This window comes from Candida theae, assembly GCF_024610275.1.
Source record: "Candida theae strain CBS 12239 chromosome Unknown scaffold43, whole genome shotgun sequence".
Taxonomy (NCBI): domain Eukaryota; kingdom Fungi; phylum Ascomycota; class Pichiomycetes; order Serinales; family Debaryomycetaceae; genus Lodderomyces; species Lodderomyces theae.
The window spans coordinates 61,589-80,921 of NW_026261386.1; the positions used below are offsets into that span (position 1 = coordinate 61,589).

Below are 19,333 nucleotides of genomic sequence, written 5' to 3' on the forward strand. Positions count from 1 at the left end.
GCACCACCCCACCCTTTGTGCAAGGGAGTTGTTGCCGTGTCTCACATTTTTGCAGAGAGGGGTTTGCACAGTACACGAGTTATGGACGTACTCGGGAACTACAAATGTAAAAAGATCCGCTTCTCCTTTTGCCAAGACCTTTCATTGCAGAAAAATATCGGAGATACACTATACGATATTACATACTTTCATTAAGATCTTTCTCTCTCTCTGTCTCTCTCTCTCTGTCTCTCTCTCCTCTTTATTGTCCTATAGCCAGTTGTGATTTTGGCGTTAGTTTCAAACCTATTATCGCAATACCCAAAGCAATGGTAAGAAACTTGAATTTCAAATTAGCATCTACTAAATCATCCTTGCGTTTCTTCTTTGACTTGGATTCCTTGGGTGTTGTCCCCATAACGTAGGACCTCAATTTATAAAGCACATTTAATTCTTCCTCTGACGACGACGAGGATGAAGACTCATAAAGTTCACGAGAATTTTCATTTGCACCTTCCGAAACTATTGCCCATGTGTCATTTTCAAAATCAGAATCTATCTCATCTTCACTAAGGGGGTACAAGTTGTTGTCACGCTCAAATATCTGTGATGCAAATTTTTTCACAATTTTATCATTCACAAAATTTGACTCCAGACCGGGAACTTCCGGGGACTCATTGTAACATGGATCCAGTTCTGGATCAGCGATAAGCCCATCATCGGATGCACCAATTGTGTTTATTCCCACAGGATTGGTAGCAAAGTTTTCATTCTTATTAAACACGGTATTAATGGATACCGACCTCAACACCCGTTTCTTATTAATCAACACATCTTTAGACTCTTCAATAAGTTTTGCATCTGAGTACTCCATTTGCTTACCCAAAGATCTCATGGAATTGGTAGATTGTTTCTTGGCCAATTTCTTGATATTCTTTTTTTGCTTTTGCAATTCAAATCCAATGTATGATAGTAGCTTTTCGTTGTGCAACTTCAACGACTGAAGCTCAAATTTGAGTTTGGTAATTTCTTGCCTAGTCTTGCCATCAGCATTGATATAGCTGGAACGTTTCGACGACAGATCAAACTCATCGTAAGACATTCGATGACTGCTATCAAACCCAGTATCTTCAGAATCAATGCCATTTAGCGCAAAAAAGGTTCCATCCCGATGGTGCAATTTTGCAAAATCGTCATAAGATGACTCTTCAATAACACCAATTTCCGGGTGTTGCTTGTGTGCTTCTTCCGGCACGGATGTAAATCTCACGGAATCTGATTCAAATTCCACTTTGATAGGTAGTATATCATGACTGTTGTATCTGACGTGAGTTGGTTTGGATGTTGAGTACCGTTTTATAATTGACGTGTCTGCATCTTCAAACATTCCATCTTTGTTTTCTGTACTTGATGATGGTCCTGGTGTCAATTTGAAAGGTGATAGTACAAATTCTGTCGATTGCAGGGTAAACTTTGTCTTCAAGTTTGTTGGCAACGACTGTCTCTTTAGTTCTTTAGATTGCGGATCCGGTGAGGGTGGAAACTGGAAATGCGAGGTTACCTTGATTGAGTCTGATGTGGAGTCTGCATTAGGAATAGATCGATCTCCAATATCCGCAGTAGTATGAACATCTTCACCTTCTTCGTAACTCAATTTTTGACTTGCGTCGTTTATATAGTCTTCAATGCTTCTGTCACCTTCGCTTGCTAAATCATCAGTGACTGGACTTTCCAATTGACTAACAAGCTCTTCATTCTTATGAGCCAAAAATTCAATCTGATCCATTAAAACAAGTTTCGAGTTTTTTTCGACTTCAAATTGATGCTGAAGAACTTTATAGTCACGTAGGAGTTTTTCGTATTTGGCCATCAAAGTGTGGTCACCATGGGGGTGGGTCGCAGTGGACCTGTTAGTTGCTGAAAGCTGCAGACTCAAGTCCTCCACCTTGTTTTGCAAAGCTTCTATAACCTTCTTGTACATTGATTCATTTTGCATAGACGCCTCCTGCATCCCCTGCTTTTCCAATTCCATATCGGCAAGATCTTGTTCAACTGATTTCAAATGTGATTGCAAAGATTCGATATCATCTCGATTCAACTGCAGTTCCTCTCTTAGTTTTCCACTTTCTACCTTTAATTGTTCGTATTGAAGTACGACATCAGCATACCGTCGTTCTAGTTCATCATACTCTTCTTTAGTAACAGTGGAGGACTGTGTAAATTCTGTACTTATATCCAACGAGTCCAGTGATGAGTGTATATCCTTTCGTAGCTGTTGCGTTCGGTAAGGGGATCTGTTAAATCTGGACTTGAACGGCAGACCTCTACCATGCCTTTCACGAGCGTTTAACACCGTCTGATTACTTGACAATGGGGTGGTGCTCTTGGAAGACGTAATTGGTGCACTTTTGTCAATTGGGTCTTGCATTATTACTGTTATGTCATGCTTTTCCTCAGAGTCTGTGCTGTTGTTCATAATAATGGCAGTGGGTGTGGTTGAATAGAATTGGCTTGATTGATTGATTGATGATGATGATAATGGTGGTGGTGGTGGTGAGGTAAATATTGGTGTGGTGTTGTTATGAGAAAATATTGAGCGGGTATGCCAGGGGGTGGGGGGGGGGGGAACGATTGTAAAAGGAGGGAATAAAAGCTTGGTGGAATCTGGGAGGTGTATCAATCTGTCAATAGTAACCCCAAGAAAGTACCGTTAGTAGTCAAGAAAAACGTCGTGGAGTATCTTGTAAGTTTGTACTGATGGAATATCAAAAGAAGGAGAAGAATCAATAGTTTATTCTTTAATGGGAATTTTTTTCTTTGAATTGTTTATACTTTTCACACTTGATACAAAAGAGAATAAAATAACAACTAACATTACACAGACAATTGATTAACCACTACAATGTTCAATGACCCATCTCTATGGTAGACTACTACTAGACAAGTACATCAGATTCATCACAAACTTTTTGCTCGAAAGCGGGCATCACTAGTGGCTTTGGTGAAGAATCAACTTTTGACACACGCCAAAATGATTGGAGAACGTTTTAGACTCTACTTTGCCATATTTTCCATCTACTCTTTGACTAACACAAGCTTCCATCGGCATCTAACCCCCCCCCCCTCAATCGTTTACTATGAAAAGTTCTTAATCAAAGTGGAAACTTGTGCATAGTCTTACTTTGTTTGTGTGTGTGTGTGTGCTTTTTTTTTCCTCTGTATTTGCGTCAATGTTTTGATTTCTTCCTAAATCAGTTGATAATTCTGCAAAATACCTTCAATTTGTGTATATCCCACAAAGTCGGCTTTTTTTTTTTGATTAATAGACTCTCCATCGTCTAATACAAAACGGGAAACATACATATATATATACAGGCATTGACATTACATTACAACTCATCTCACTTAATTTGTTGAAGTTTGTTATACGAACCTGCGACGCCCGAGGTGCATAAATGTACAACTACACAGACTTCTAATTGACGCGTTACCACTCAGAAACAGAAGTATTCATTCCTTAATGGGTCGTCGAAGCTGTCTCAATTGATAGATACATTTACCATTTCATACCTTCCATTGTTCTAAAACCATCACTTCATTGTATTTTGGAGACAGGCGACTGGCGCTTGGACCCAAGACCCAGTTCCAGTCCATCTATTTACAAAACGATACTCAAAGCACTTTAGCGCACGTATCCTCCTTCTACCATCAGATTCTCCTTCCACATACTCTAATTGATTTCCAATGCTTGATCTATCGATGAGCCTGGATTCAAACTCTTTTTCAAATCATGCCTTATTATACTAGCACGCAATATCCTCGGATCTTTTCTCAACGTTCTCAACAACTGCGCCTGCACTTTGCTCGACGAATCAAACCCCATAAGAAAGTGGTATCCCTGGAAATGTCTTTCCTGCTCCTTTGATATGATCTTGGGCAACGGTTTGGCACCGAGACTCGTTATATCCCTAACTATACCTCTATTGTTTAATATCAATTTGCCAACTGTGGATGCAATTTTTGTAGCTTCTTTGGTCACATGTAAAGGGTCCGTTATACGGGCAATGGCGAAAAGTTCATAATACATATTGGATTTGGTGTATTTGATGATTGCCTAGGTTTGGTGAAGAAAAAATTTTCATTTAGGAAGACGAAAAGAGAAAATTTTGGTGGAAAGATGTGAGCTACCAATTTTTGCAATGAGAGCTGCAAAGTACACACTTGAGGAGGTTTGAGGTGAGTGTACACAGGGATGAAATGGAGAATAGTTGTATGTGAGTAGAATTGGTCTGGATAAAGTGGTTTTTGACCTTGTCAGTCGTATGTGCTATAGCCTATACGCTTATGATGCGAATTGTATATAGACACAATGTGACCTCACTCGCTAGTCAGCACACAACTAGTATCTACATTTAACACGCTTGCAAGCTCCACCAAGCAGAGACTACAAAAGGGCCGGCCGACTGCTAGAATTTTCATGTGCTCTCACTTTCTCCTTCATCACAACAAAAACCAAAAAAATTAACCTTCACCACCGATCAAACAAGCTTGATCTTTCCACCCCTCCCTCTCTCTCTTTGACCTTGCAGACATATACGATGTGACCTATCCCAACAAGCCTTCCCAAAACCATCAATAGATGTTCGCATTGGGTGTCTCTTTCATCTCCCCACATTTGCGCCTCAAATCACGTGCAATGATCAATTGCAATTTTTTTTATTTTTTCTTCTTCTCCAACAACAACAATAACAAAAGCGGCCGGTTCCAGCAATGAAATTTTTCACAATTTTCAAACCTTCATTTCCAATCAGTTTACACTCACAACAACAACATCCACGACACAACACCTGACCATGGCTACTAACATCACTTGGCACCCAAACTTGACTCACCAAGAACGTGCAGAATTGAGAAAACAACAAGGTGTAACCGTCTGGTTGACTGGTTTATCCGCAAGTGGGAAATCAACCATTGCTTGTGCTTTGGAACAGTCGATATTGAACCGCGGGTTGAACTCATACAGATTAGATGGAGATAATGTCAGGTTCGGGTTGAACAAAGATTTAGGATTCAGCGAGCACGATAGGAATGAAAACATTAGGAGAATTAGTGAAGTTGCTAAATTATTTAGTGATTCATGTTGTGTTACCGTGACTTCATTTATAAGTCCTTACAGAGCTGATAGAAACTTGGCCAGGGAATTACATGCCAAGGATAACTTGCCATTTGTCGAAGTTTACGTTGATGTGCCTATAGAAGTTGCCGAACAAAGAGATCCAAAGGGGTTGTACAAAAAGGCTAGAGAAGGGATTATTAAAGAGTTTACTGGTATCAGTGCTCCTTATGAGGCACCGGAGAAGCCAGAGGTCCACGTCAAAAACCATTCTGGTCTCACAGTTGAAGAAGCTGCTGAGCAAATCATTGATTATCTTTTGGAAAAGAAATACATCAACTAGATTCATAGAGCTATATTTTGTTACGCGAAACTTGTATTTATTCTTGATCACTTCTTTAAACTATCTAATCTCGCCTGTAAGTCGTCCTCATCGGGGTTTGAAGGGCCTCCAGAGTGGCTACCACCACCACCGCTACTACTTTCACCTTGAGCACCAATACTCTCAGCAATTCTGCCATTATTGACTGTTTCCTGACCCGCATTGATTCCAGTCGGTGTATCTTTCAAATTCGAGTTCAAATCAACACCAATCTCATCGAGCACCTTGCCCAATATCTCATCAATTTGCTCTTCCTCGCCCAATTCATCCTCATCCATAGCCATGGCATCGTCAATGGCGTCATCCATAAAGTCTTGCTTCTGATCCATCATATCATTCTCCTTGGCAAACTCTTGAGCTATTCTCGACAACTGCGGCAAATTCATAGATCTATTCATTCCCGACAATACTCTCGTCGCATCTCTCATTGACATTGCCATTTGTTGGTTTGACCTCACACTTTGCACCCTCAATGAGATAGCTTGCAATTGCGCCTTCATCGAATTAAACTTGTTTATGTATGATTTGGTCCTGATCAAGTCTTTGGCTTGTATTTTAGCACTCGATATTTGCCCCTGTTTGGCGGATTTCTTGATGTCGCTTATCAATTTCTTTTCTTGTTGTTGTAATTTGGTAACTTCTCGTGTAAGCTCTCGTTGAGTCTTTTCCAACGCTCTCTGGTTTTTCCGAAGCCTTTCTTGAGGGGTTAGCTTCTTGCCGAAGGCCCATTCAAATAGCTGTGACATGGTTGACGGAGGAAAATGGTTTGACTTGAAGAACTGTGTTTCCTCCAATTTCGTATGTCCTGTTTTTTTTATTTTTTATTTTTATTTTTTTTTGCTCTCCTTGCTTACAATTACGAGGCTACTACATTCGGAAGACAGTGCTGTTTGCTTTATTTCCTTAACTTCTACAACTTAGGTCCGTCTAGTGGTAGTGCTAGTTGCACAGCTTTATACGCCATACCCAACCCTGCTTGGTACCCATAGCCACTAGCACCATAATTATGCACTAGCACCTTCCCCTCATCAAGTCTCTCCTTTTCAATTCTAACACCTCCGTGCCGTCCAGGACGCAATCCAGCAACAACTCTAACAACCTCCAAATCTTCAATCTTGTTCCCATGAGGATTATCGTTTAAGATCTTGGGGAATAACTGAGTGGTTCTCTTCAATATGTCATCACTTTGTTCCTTTAACGTATCCGAAGTCCAATCACCCTTTTGGAAAAACCCACCCAAAATCAATTGATCATGCGAGTAGGGTCTTTTGATTATATACGTTGGATCTCCATTACCCCACCGCATGACGTTCTCCATGATATGGGGAGCTTTGATCACAACAACTTGGCCTCTAGCCGGATACATGTTCTTATCTTCAACTCCACCCAATGACCTAGCACCCAATCCAGTACAGTTGAAAACGAGCTTAGTATCATGTCCATACGCTTGCACAATGTGATCTAAATGTTTCCTAACAATGTGAACCCCCTTACTTTCCAAGTAGGTTTTAAAACTCATCAAGAATTTAGGACAGTTGAAATTCCACGAACGAAAAGTAATTCCAAAAGCAGCACCACTGGGTAATTCACTCTTGTCAATCTCGTGGTAATCTTGTAAATAGCTCCTTAAAGAATCATACTTTTCCTTTGTCAACTTGTAATCCCAAATTTCAGTTGACTTGTATCTATCTAACCCCTTTGTCTTTCCACCAATTGCATCTTGCACTTTGGCGAGGTTTACATAAGTCAATCGATCATATTCCAACACATCTGGGTCGTCACCAGTTATACAGGAGAAATTTCCACCAGCATAAGGTGAAGTATACATGATAGACTCATCTCCCGGTAAATAGCCGGCAACAATTGTTATATCTTTGGCATCAACCCCACGCTCTAGTAAAGAAAACGCAGTGTAAAATCCAATGATACCAGCACTAAGAAAGGGTTGTGTTAGTTTTTGGATGTCGTCAGCACAATTAGCTTCTCAACACGTACCCTACAATCACAATTTTTGTCATGTTTTTTAAAGACAGTGTAAAAAGGAAGATAACACTTTAGAAAACTTTTCGGAGCTATCTGTTCAAGAAATCTTTAGCGCGCAATACCTGAGCGGCAGTTTTGCCGCTAACAATAAAAGTCTACTACAACAGCGACTGCATACAATGCTAGACATATCATTTAACCATATATCGGTCAACATACACGCCACTCCTACTCATCTCTCACCATCATGCTCATCAAGGATTCTACTCAATCGTTCAATAACCTCCACAGAATTATCCTTACTCACATCTTCAATTCCATACTTGTAGATTGACCAAATTCCATAAACTGCAACCAAAGTACACAATGCCATCGCAATATACCCCTTGGCAGTGAATCCTTCAGGTAGAGGCGGTTGCTGCAAATTCTGTCCCATCAAATCCAAGAAATCCATATTTGCAGCAGCATTACCTTGAATAGGCACACTCACATTCTTGCATACTTCAACATGATTGGCACTAATGTGTTGTTGATGTGCTTGAATCTCTTCTGGTGCTTCAACCAACACCAAGGCCAAGCCTTGCTCTAAATGCCAATCAACATGACAGTGGAAGAACCAAACACCCGGATTATTGGCTTTGAAGCGCAAGACAAAATACCCGTTGGAGTTGACTTCAACAGTATCACGAATCATGGGATATTCAGGGTAGTCAGTCATGGTATCATTGCTAGGATCAAATTCAACTGGGTGGTCCTCATCATCAGTACCAGGACTGCGAGAAATGACTTGGAAATTGTGTCCGTGCAAGTGGAAGGCGTGCTTTCCAGGATCATGGTTGTTTAAGATTAACTCGACCGTTTCATTACCTTGCAACACAAACGTATTGGTGTTGGAGCCGTATATCTCTGGATTCGTAGTTAATTCACCACTGGACAAGACTGTATACAAGATGGGGACTTTTGGAGGAACGTAGCTCTTGTCGTTGAATAATGCATATGTGACACCATCCCCTAAAACCTCCATTGAAAAGTTGACTTCTATGGTGATATCAGGCTCCGGTAATAGCTTTTCCCCACTCAATGGCGTCAAGTCGAAATCGTTGAACCCATGAAGCGACTCTGTAAACTTTTCAAAATCATAGTATGGATAGTGCTCTGGTTTTGATGCACCTTCGTCATAAACCAAATAATTAGTTGAGACCAATTGGAGATCTTCCGGCACAACATCCAACATTTCAACATCCAACGCATTGATAAATCGGTAGTTTGTTCCGCTTTGCAGTTTTGTCTTGACTAACGCCGCATATCTTTGACCCACAGTTATGTAAATTGAATCCACCTCGTATGGCTGAACAGCTACACCATCAATCTCGACAATGACAAATTTGTGATTCTCAATCTGCAAATATTGCGATACAAACAATCCCATATTGACAATCCTCAACAAGTACGTAGTATCCGGCTTGACATTCCAAGTAACATTTTTAGTTTCATTGAACAAGCTATTCTGTGGAATTGGCTCGGCACCAGTCGGATTGAATCGAGATAAGAATTGCTTGACAATGGCAGGTGACTCCAAATGGTAGTGGTCATTAACACTCAATGACACGTCCTCATCATAAGAGTAAGGCTCATCCTTCTTGTCTGCATATTCAATGATAATCATCCCTCTCAATCCATCACCATATTGCGATCCACTATGCGAATGGTACCAGTATGTTCCAGTTTGCCCACCAACATTGAAGTCGTACGTGATGGTTGAACCAGGTCCAACCGGACACTGCGTAACCATCTCCGGCCCATCCTCTCCATTAAAACCTCTTTGCAATAATCCGTGGAAATGCAATGAAGCGTTCCTGTCGGGTAATCCGTTGTGAAGATTGAGTATTATTCTATCGTGCTGCTTCACTCTGATTGTAGGATTTGGCCACTGGTTATTTATACCAATCATTCTTCGTTCGTGCATCCCGTCAGGGTTAGCTGTAACATAGCCAATCTCCCAATCGAAATTATGGGTTTTGGAGACCGCAAAGCCACACATGCAACTCAATAGTAGAAATATCTGAAGGCCTAGCATGTTGAGGAATATAGTGTACAAGCGTGTGGTAGTAATCACCAGAGGAGAAAGATTGTGTCTATAAAGAGACGTTTTTTTCTCGTTTTTTTTGGTGTATGGATCATCATATCCGCTCCTTTGCCCCCTATTTTGTGTAATATCATTTTTATTTTCAACCGCAACAAAACGCCGAGATTTTTTGCAACCTACAGCAGTATCACCAGTACTAAACAACAGCAACAACAAAAACAATCACACGCTTGACATATAGCTACATACATACACACACACATACATACACACACACACACACACACACACACACACACACATACATACAGAATCTCGAATTACTTGCTCTCAAAATATGCTATCTCTGGTTTAACTTGGAGCTTTGCATTTGTTTTCAAGGGAGTTTCGGGGGAATCCATAACCAGCTTCGCTCCATGTACTCAATTCCCAATCAATATAAGCATTCATATGAGTGTTAATATACACACTAGTTGGGAAATCATCGGGATCGCAAGTTAACTCAACCAAGTCCAGTGGCTGATAAATCCTAACGTAATCGATATAAAACTTGGCTGGTAATTGCAACTTCTCAATTTTCAATCTAGGGTTCCATACTTTCGATAAGCCCATATTGAAAATGAGTGACATTGGCTCTTTTGTAATCTGTCTTGATCCAATCAATCCATTTGATCTAAAAGCAGATTCATTAATGGCAAACGTCGGCTCGTTATTCATTTCAAACTTCACATAACTCTCACCCTGAGACAAACTCTTGTACTCCATTGAAAAAGTAACAAAGTCATCCGTCCTGAGTTGAGTAGCCAACGAGATTGATTCTTGGTACACGGTCCCCACATCTTCTCGAACATAAGTAGCATTCTTATTGCTAATATCGACATAGTCATAATCCGGTCTCCACCATTCGTCAAAGGGAGCAACTTGTACTGTTTGAACTCCAACCACTCGCCCATACTCGTACAACCCTTCGATAATATCAATTTCAGGTGCGCCTCGACCAATACCTAAACTCGGATGATCTTCTCCAACACAAGTACACATACTCAATCTCTGACCTGGCAAGTACGACATATTCTCATTCAAAGTAGATTGGTTGCGGGTGATTCCTAAATCGCATTCGCTGTACGTGTACGGCCATATTCCATCTGTTGTTGCTAAATATCCCGGACGTGCCAAGTTCCCCAAAGACCAAACCGCGGGCCATAGCCCATGCGCAACGCCATGGGGTAATTTTGCTCGAACCTCAACTTTAACCTGCTTATTCAAGCACAATTTGTTCCAGCTTTGTAACATTGCAGAAACATACTCAAACCCGTTATAGGCAAGCTTGTCAAATGTGATTTCTAAACTGCCATTTCTGGTGGCTGCCATATGAGGTAAATAGTATTCTAAATCTTGAGTAGCCCTATAATGCAAGTCGACAGCAGTGAAAAATTGATCCTCATATTCCCCAAATGATCGATTATCAGAGTTGAATTCATCAGAGTAGACCAACTTCCAATGTGGCGTTTTATTGTGGGCACCAGCTGGTGTATTTGGATCCACCAAATTGGTTCGAATGGCCTTCAATTGCAGATACTTGATGCTTGTCAATTTCTCAACCTTAGCCCCGTCTTTAACTGGGTCGTTCAACAATTTAGTCGAAGTTACAACGAAAATCACAGCAATGGCGAAAAGTGCCAAGACTACAGCAGCCGCAGTAACGTATCTTCTACCATTGGTACTCCACATCGACTTTATACGCTTGAAGAATGAAAACTTGGGAGTTGACGGAGTTGACGGAGTTGAAATGTTTTCTAAAGTGGTTGTAGAGGCTAGATCTTCGATTTTATTTTCATGTAGATTCTCATCTAGGTAGTAATGAGGGTTTTCGATGTGGCTGAATCTCAGGTTTTGAATAGGTAGATTGTTCAAATCATGTATCGAATGTAGCAGCATGACTACCAGAAGCAGAAAGTAGGCAATGTTGGAGACGTGCTGGTAACAATGAGTGTGTGAACAACAATTTACTACGCATTGTAGAGCAACGATGCTTCAGAAAGTTAATTAGCAAGATTAGAGTCCCTCCCCTTCCCCCCCCTCTTCCTCCTCCTCATCTCATTCGGCAATGCACCATCAGGCCACTTATCATACACTGCAATTGTGCAACATCAAATCTTCTGCACAAATACATGTGGCATTGCCCCCCTTGTTATTCCTTCCATGAAAAAGATGAAAACTTTTGCAAACTTTTGCAACCTCAAAGAGACAATGAACAAAACAGTCTACACAAGTAGATCTAGGCAACTCCAATACAATTCATACAGTCACAGATTGCAAAACCAAAGGCGTTTTTATCAAAAAAATCTCAGACATAAACTTGATTAAAGAAAAAAAAAAAGACTCTATAACCTTATATCAAAAGGACACGTATGAACATTATTTCAAAACAACATATGTATCAGAATCGGATCCAATAAAGAGCACACAACAAAGAACAAGCCCCGTCACCCGTTCACCAGATCTTTATTCTATACATACAGACACACACAAATCTATCTTCTTCGTCTCTCTCTCTCTCTCTCTCTCTCTCTCTCTCTCTCTCTCTCTCTCCTTTGCCTTATACATTGTAGGCTCTGGGAGCTTCACCTTCAGGACCAATAAACTCTGGATCTCTCCAAGGGCCAATATCTTTCAAAAGTAAATCGTCATCGCTGATATCATCAGCACCCCCAAACTTTTTAGGTAAATTCTGAGGTGGGATTTGCTTCAACAATTCCTTTTGATATGAGTAACCCAAAATGTGGATTTTTGAAACGGTAACTGGGTCCAAAAACGGTTTGAATAGTTTAAAAGCGGTTGCGAATCCAAATGGAGCATTGATCAAGTAGAATTTACCCATCCTCTCTGGGTAATAATCTTGACCAATTTTGGAGGCTTCTCTCACGTACCCGATGACATTGTACGCGGAAGAGATGGAGATTCCATACAAGTCCAAAACAGTACACGATGTTTCAACCAAGTAGCCAGCTTGTCTTGAACATGCAGGCAAACGGTAAAGAACCATGTTCTCGTATTCCCACACCAAGTTCTTGAGCATTCTCTCTTGAGTTGTGATCTTCAACATCTTGTTCAAGTCAACTTTACCCAATTCCTCATAATATACTGGACGTCCATCTTTATCAGTCTTGTGGTAGTAGGTTGGGTACATTTTTGCAACAATTGGCTTCTCATCATAGTGGAAATCTTTCAAGATGGTGTTTGTACCAAACTTTTCTCTCCAGTTTTCACAATCAACAAACATTTGCTTGGCCAAGTTCAAGTTGAACTTTCTAGCTCTCAAGAATCTCAAGAGGTTTGCATCATCCAATCTGTCCTTGTAACCCAAAGCCACCAACTCTTTACGCAACTCAATGGTGAGGTTTTTCTGTTCCTCAGTCAAATTGGAGGTGAAACCAGTCAATTGGGTAGGCTGGCTGATTTGTGGATATGATGCTAAAATTTCTTCTTCGGATACGGAAGGCATTGTTTCGGTGGTCATTAGTGTATAATAAAAAGCTAAAGCGGTTTCAAACTATAAGCAATATTGAGTAGTTTGACACGATTGAGTAGTAGTAGTAGTAAGGGGGGAGGGGGGCGGAATGGAATGGGTCGCAAGTGGTGTGTAAAATTGTTGACTCCTGAAAATTCGGTGATGATTAAAGTGGATTCAGTGTCGTCCGAGATGATCTGTTTATATTAAGCTTAGTGGATAGGTTGAACAGGTGCCTTTCTCTATATGTAATGAAGCAGCCTCTGTAGTGATGAAGTAAGAATGTATGAGGAAGGAAAATCCTGTAATGTTTTATTCACTTGGAGAGAATTTTGTTCTTTCAGATAAAAGAAATGTGTTGTTGTTGTTGTTGTTGTTGTATGATAAATTGAGAGTGGAAAAGATTTGTATGGCGCGAAAAATTTCTTTTTCTTCTTTTTGCTTTTGCTTTTGTCTCTCGTTTCTTTTTCTTTTCTTTTACTGTTTGGCGGTAACAGCATATACAGGTGTACTTACCATATTAAAGTATAACCATTAGGAGTCCTTATCAGTTACTGCAATCGATCTACTTCTAGATGCTCCTCACAGTCCTTACCACCATATGCTTTGAACTAGCACAACTTTTCAATTATCTCTCTCACCCTCCCCCGGCTGACCAATTACGTCAGAGCGATTATCTGTGTGTGATATGTCTGGCGCGTAAAAATTACATGGAAGCTCCTAACGAAATGAAGGAAGGAATGTGGAACAAACAAACAAAATTTAAAGAGCAAACAAGCAAAGGAAAGCAAAGCAACAATAATAATAACCATACATAGACATACTCTCTCCACACACACAGACACACTCTCTACACACACACACACAAATACATTTATTGAAGATGAAATGGAGACAACCAACCGTTGGGTGTGCAAAAAAAAAAAGAAAAAAACGTGCGCTCTTTTTCTCGCACGCACGTGCGCCACAAACGATAAACACATTAACTAGAGAGAAAGCTGCAACCAAATTTCGGACTGCACTCGTTCTCTTATCATCAAACATAATTTAGAGAGAACACAGACAATGTGTTGTACCATCCTGTGACCTCAACAATCTCAACCCCGCCTCTTATGTTATAAAGGTCCCCGATTTGCAAAGCAGTTGAGATATTTAAAACGCCGAAAAAAAAGAAATCTCACCCGAGGTTGCCGCGTCGGTTTGAAAAAAAAAAAAAAAAAAAAAAGAAAATAAAATATATAAACGGGCGAAATAGGAGAAGCGAAAAAGAAACAGCAGAGTGTAAACTCCGAACGCGTGGAACTTCATTCCAGCGTCGGTTGAATATCTTCTCACTGTGAAAGATAACATTCAACAGTCTGTTCATCCCCTATACACACGTATCTTCTATCAACTGCCGAGAGCAAATAAACATGCACGAAATTGAACATACGCAATGTGAGCCGCATCCTTTCGTAGCAATTGAAAATTTGTAAAACAGGGCTTATTCACCAAGTTCGGTAGCGCACACCGTATACGACGATAGACTGACGAGGCTTATCAAATATGCACACAAGCTAAATCAATGACTACTTTGGAGAGGGGATGTGGGGGGGGGGGGTCTCTTTCACATCGATTTGATATTCCAGCCCTCAGAAACAGCCAATTAGTCACGGTAAGTAAGCCTGTCTAATACCTGAGCCTCGAGAGTAATTGTATAATCTGCGCAATCAACCATTTCTTATTCATTTAGAGCATAGCTATATACCTCCCTTCTGCGCGGTACTCTAAAAATTCAATCCAGCAGCAAACGAACTAGTAATACTCTTGATCTCATCTTCAATATTTTCATCAGCATATCGATTACCACCATTGACAAAACTTTTGTCCAATTTGTTCAACTTGGAATAGAAATTGGCACTAATGGAATTGGAATCATTGTAGTATAACTCTCCACCGCCATCTGCACCTGGTTCATTTTGGTGATGCGGGGCCAACGCTGGCCAAAGCTCATTCCGCAATCTTGATTGGTAAGGGGCCTCACTTGCACCAACTCCACTTGCAGCTGAATCAAAATTGGTCAGTAAGTAGCTTGTCGAAGGCGCACCAAAACCGTGGTGCAGCCTCTTTTGATGTTGACTACCAGCACCAGCACCAGCACCGGCACCACTTGCACCGGCACCTGCTTTCAAGTTACGATTATTTCCAGCATTGTAATTATTCAACTGAACCATCGACAATTGTAAATTATCCAATGGCCCATCCACCAAACATCCCTTTTCTCTAAAATGAACCAACAAATGATTCCACAATCGATTCCTGCTCAAAGCTCGTGGATTACCCAACACCAACAACCCATATTTGGCTCTAGTTAATGCAACATTCAACCTTCTTGGATCGCTCAAAAACCCAATACTTTGTGAATCATTAGCACGCACACAACTCAAAATGATGAAATCCTTTTCACGGCCTTGGAATGCGTCCACACTGGTGATTTCAACTTCTAGATACTCATCACGCTTATTCAACAATGTTGAGTTCATCGACATAAACTGCACCAAATATGCTCGTTGTCCCTCATATGGTGTAATGACTCCAATTTGCTCCGGCTTGATACCGTCTTTAAACAATCGAGTAATGATTCTCTCCACATTCATAGCTTCAACTCTGTTCAAGTACGAATTACCACTGCTACTCAACTCTTCACGTCCGTAATTGGCCCAAAACATCATTGGCGTATCAATAACTGGCCATGGGAACGAAGAGTCTGCAACAACTCGATCAGCATTGGTGACACCATCTTGTAAAGAACCTTCATAAAACATGTTACTTGGAAACTCCGACAAACAAGGATGCATTCTGTACTGGACTTCTAATCTGATCGGAACGTGCCCAAGGAAAACCAATCGCTCAAATAGTGATTGTTTCAACCCGGCATCCGCAGCTTTTCTATCCAAGATTACCGGACCCAATTGTTGATGGTCACCAACAAGAATCACTTGCTTGGCCCCTTTAACAATGGGAATCAACACTTCAGGTTCAGAAGCTTGAGTACTTTCATCAACCAACACGGTTCTAAACTTAAACTGCGCTAATCTCTTATCAGCAGCACCAACACAAGTACAACAAACAACATCACATTTGTTCAAAATCTTCAATTCTGAAGTACGCAAATGCTTGATATATTTTTTCGAATCTTCAGCGGACAACTCGCCAACTTCATTTTTCAACTTAATCAATTTTTTCAATTCGCCTTTGGCAGTTTTGTTGACAACATTGTGTAACGCCAAATGACTCACTGAACTTTCGACATCTTCTCTCGATTTGGCAGTCAATCGAGCAACATTCAATCCCAAGGAATCTAACTTGGCCGCTAAATGATCAACAGCAACGTTGGATGGAGCACAAACCAAAATCTTCTCCTTATTCAACTTTGACAAATGATACACAATAGTTGCTGAAGTAACAGTTTTACCAGTACCCGGTGGTCCCTGGATCAAAGATAACGGACGCTGCAAAACGGATCGGACCGCATTTGCTTGCGACACGTTCAATTCAGTCAATTTAGGGTGCGAGAATCTCTTGGGTAACTCAATATCAAACTCAACTGGGGCAACATCATGACCCAATAACTTGTGATAGATATATGACGAGACTGATTTTTCATCAGTGGCAAAATCCTTCATAGCCTGTTGCATACGATCATATGAAGTACCTTTCCAAACGAACTCAGCAGTGAAATCAGTGGTTAAATGTGTTGGTGGGGCAACCTTTGACGGATTCAACTCCAATGTAAACTCTTCTTGGTAAGAATTTGGCAACCGCAAGATAAACCCTTGACCTTGCCATGCTTCGCCCTGGCTCCCACTATATCTCAAAATAATCTCATCTCCAACAGCAACTTTCAAATCAGTGGTTTCAAAAGTTGAAAGAGTGAATGAGGCCAAGTGTCTGTTATTCAACCCCAACGCCCATTTCACTTGGATGTGTTCCAAAGCTTGTGATTCTTTTAGATTCTTGTCATAGTCAGCTTCCAATTTCACCAAAGGTCCAAATGAATGTTGGTATTGGAATCCATCAGTATACCTCATAAGTATCGGCAATACCTCCTCTTCTTGTTTGTCAGTGTTTTCTATATCGTTGATGGTGGCATTTCTATTCAATCTCCATTGCGCTTCCAACTTGGTAATCTGTTGTGGTGTAACCATAACCGAATCTATCAATGCATCTTCAGTCGGCGGTGGTGCCAACCACGATAAAAATTGTCGATCTTCAATCAATGCTTGCCAATGACTGGTATCCCAGTTGATATCTTTGGATCTAGCACATGGCAATCGACATAATATCACAACCACTGATTCCTGCTTGGCAGACACAAACCCCAACATAAACACATTCTTGTTACCACAATTGTAACACTCCAAAGTAGTTTCTCCAAGATCTGACTCTTCATGTAAACTAACTTGATTATGACGTGACATGACCAAATGGGTGACAATATGCGAGCTCGTTGAGTTGGTTTTCGAGTTGCAAAACCATTTGTTACAAGTATTACACTTGATGACCGAGTTGGGAGTATGTACACCACAATACGCACAAGCGTGTTCATAATGTTGTGAGATCTCCGAAACGTCACCCTCTTCTTCACTTTCAATCAAAGCACCGATTTGTGCTGTGTGAGCCAATCCTAATTCATGGTCGTGAAACGAGGCGCTGTCATTGAAACCATTTCTATTCTCCATAGCGTTCAACTGTGATTGATCAAATGGTGAAAAATTTGAAGATGGCAAATGTGCTGCGGCAGCAGCATTAGAAATCAAGTTACTCATGACCAATTTGGCACTGTTGCTACACCACTGGCGTTAATAAAGGCGATATACGTTTGTGGATATTACCAGTTATGTGAAACGACAAAGCAAACGATATTATACTGCAACGAAATCGTCTGTGATTATATATGCTTGAAAAGAATTCTGTTGATAATCCTTTCTCTTTCTCTGGTTCTTTTTCTTGGGCTCTTCTTCTTCTTTAATGTTGTATCTAGTAGCTGTTAACCTAATCGATACATCTGGCAACCAATAAAATAGTACTGTTGGAAAAGGGTCGAATAGAAAACGATCTATGGATAGGTGTGCGATTGTTCTGGTGAAACCTCAAAATGAGTCGTGATGTGAAAAGGTTTTAAAAATTTTTTTTCTTTGTATCTTCTGGCTCTCCTCGGACATGGTTCGTTTTTTGTCGCAAGGCACACGACTTATTGAGGTTAGTTGGAATGGGGACCTTGCACTACTCAATTCTACAGTGGGAGTGTAACTCACCTTTGTCCTTTTGGAGTGTATCGCTATTGCTACGCGTTTAAACGAGATTTTAAAGATGTAGCTGTTACGATTCACAGAAGAGAAAGGGCCGATATAGCTTCTTGTTTCTTTAATTTTTTTTTTTTTTTTTTTCTTTGGTATTACTAGAGACAAAGCGGGATTTTAGAATGAACCCTCTCAACCCTGACTGTGTTGACTAAAATAGAAACGTAATTTCTGTGAGACTAAACGTTAGCTTCTAAGTGGTGAAAGCTTTTTGTTGAGAAGAGTTTAAGTCTCGAAGTCTTTTTATTTTTGGCAAATGGAGGCGAAGAAGTACAGATGGTGACAAAATTTGGCTAAGCCTACAAATCTTTAAGATGAGAGCGTCACAAGGAAATAAGAGTGCCACTGGGATATGAATACAAGTAGCTTACAATTTCAGCTGTCAGTTAGAGGGTTTAAAACTGGCTCAAACAAAAGCACAACCTTTGGCTAATTAGAATCATATACGAGACAGACGAAGTGTTTCCAGCGACGCCACCAAGCGGATTGCAGCGTGCCTGGATTCCTGTAAAGCCAGTGGTGGTTGCAAACGCAAAAAAAAAAAGTGGAGTCCTTTCCGAGTAGAAATGGTTGATCTTTTGTTCTACGCGAACCAGTTACAAAACTCAATATTCATAGACGATGTCACGTGTTAGAACAAGAGAATACGCGTGTGTCCACAGTCCCAATTGTAGGTGTATATCTCTTTTCCTGTCTCTATCAACATAGCTGTTATCATCATTGTTCCTGTGTCTCTGTGTGGGTTGTTGATGTGTGTATGCGTGTGAATATGAATATATCGTGTGTTTGCACCTTAGACGAAAAATAAGCGACGCGTATTGTGTGTTTTGTTCCTGCGTGTGCGCATAACAAACAAAACAATCGAATGACACGTATTAGGCTAAAGTTATAGACAGTTTGTTACACACACGATCCATCACTGTCTATGATAGTACTG

General features: G+C 40.6%; 8 protein-coding genes across 8 annotated transcripts; 1 reads left to right on the top strand and 7 right to left on the bottom strand. All coding sequences in view use genetic code 12, as the record gives it.

Annotated features, from left to right (window-relative positions):
- Positions 1-241: 241 nt before the first annotated feature.
- On the bottom strand, positions 242-2,455 carry KGF57_001503 (uncharacterized protein; the record flags this gene model as incomplete). The annotated part of the gene is made up of 1 exon (XM_051750716.1): positions 242-2,455. One exon carries the CDS (start codon positions 2,453-2,455, stop codon positions 242-244), a length of 2,214 nt encoding a protein of 737 aa, XP_051610007.1.
- A 1,254-nt stretch (positions 2,456-3,709) lies between these two features.
- MRP17 (mitochondrial 37S ribosomal protein bS6m) lies at positions 3,710-4,066 on the bottom strand (the record flags this gene model as incomplete). The annotated part of the gene is made up of 1 exon (XM_051750717.1): positions 3,710-4,066. One exon carries the CDS (start codon positions 4,064-4,066, stop codon positions 3,710-3,712), a length of 357 nt encoding a protein of 118 aa, XP_051610008.1.
- Positions 4,067-4,832: 766 nt separating this feature from the next.
- On the top strand, positions 4,833-5,435 carry MET14 (adenylyl-sulfate kinase; the record flags this gene model as incomplete). Its single annotated transcript, XM_051750718.1, has 1 exon — positions 4,833-5,435. One exon carries the CDS (start codon positions 4,833-4,835, stop codon positions 5,433-5,435), a length of 603 nt encoding a protein of 200 aa, XP_051610009.1.
- A 47-nt stretch (positions 5,436-5,482) lies between these two features.
- Positions 5,483-7,492, bottom strand: IFG3 (Ifg3p; the record flags this gene model as incomplete). Its single annotated transcript, XM_051750719.1, has 3 exons — positions 5,483-6,171; positions 6,441-7,408; positions 7,470-7,492. 3 exons carry the CDS (start codon positions 7,490-7,492, stop codon positions 5,483-5,485), a joined length of 1,680 nt encoding a protein of 559 aa, XP_051610010.1.
- A 197-nt stretch (positions 7,493-7,689) lies between these two features.
- FET33 (putative oxidoreductase) lies at positions 7,690-9,534 on the bottom strand (the record flags this gene model as incomplete). The annotated part of the gene is made up of 1 exon (XM_051750720.1): positions 7,690-9,534. The coding sequence occupies one exon, from the start codon at positions 9,532-9,534 to the stop codon at positions 7,690-7,692; it is 1,845 nt and encodes a 614-aa protein (XP_051610011.1).
- Positions 9,535-9,894: 360 nt separating this feature from the next.
- KRE62 (Kre62p) lies at positions 9,895-11,481 on the bottom strand (the record flags this gene model as incomplete). Its single annotated transcript, XM_051750721.1, has 1 exon — positions 9,895-11,481. The coding sequence occupies one exon, from the start codon at positions 11,479-11,481 to the stop codon at positions 9,895-9,897; it is 1,587 nt and encodes a 528-aa protein (XP_051610012.1).
- A 661-nt stretch (positions 11,482-12,142) lies between these two features.
- SEC14 (phosphatidylinositol/phosphatidylcholine transfer protein) lies at positions 12,143-13,048 on the bottom strand (the record flags this gene model as incomplete). Its single annotated transcript, XM_051750722.1, has 1 exon — positions 12,143-13,048. One exon carries the CDS (start codon positions 13,046-13,048, stop codon positions 12,143-12,145), a length of 906 nt encoding a protein of 301 aa, XP_051610013.1.
- Positions 13,049-14,820: 1,772 nt separating this feature from the next.
- Positions 14,821-17,862, bottom strand: NAM7 (ATP-dependent RNA helicase; the record flags this gene model as incomplete). The annotated part of the gene is made up of 1 exon (XM_051750724.1): positions 14,821-17,862. One exon carries the CDS (start codon positions 17,860-17,862, stop codon positions 14,821-14,823), a length of 3,042 nt encoding a protein of 1,013 aa, XP_051610014.1.
- Between the last annotated feature and the right edge of the window lie 1,471 nt (positions 17,863-19,333).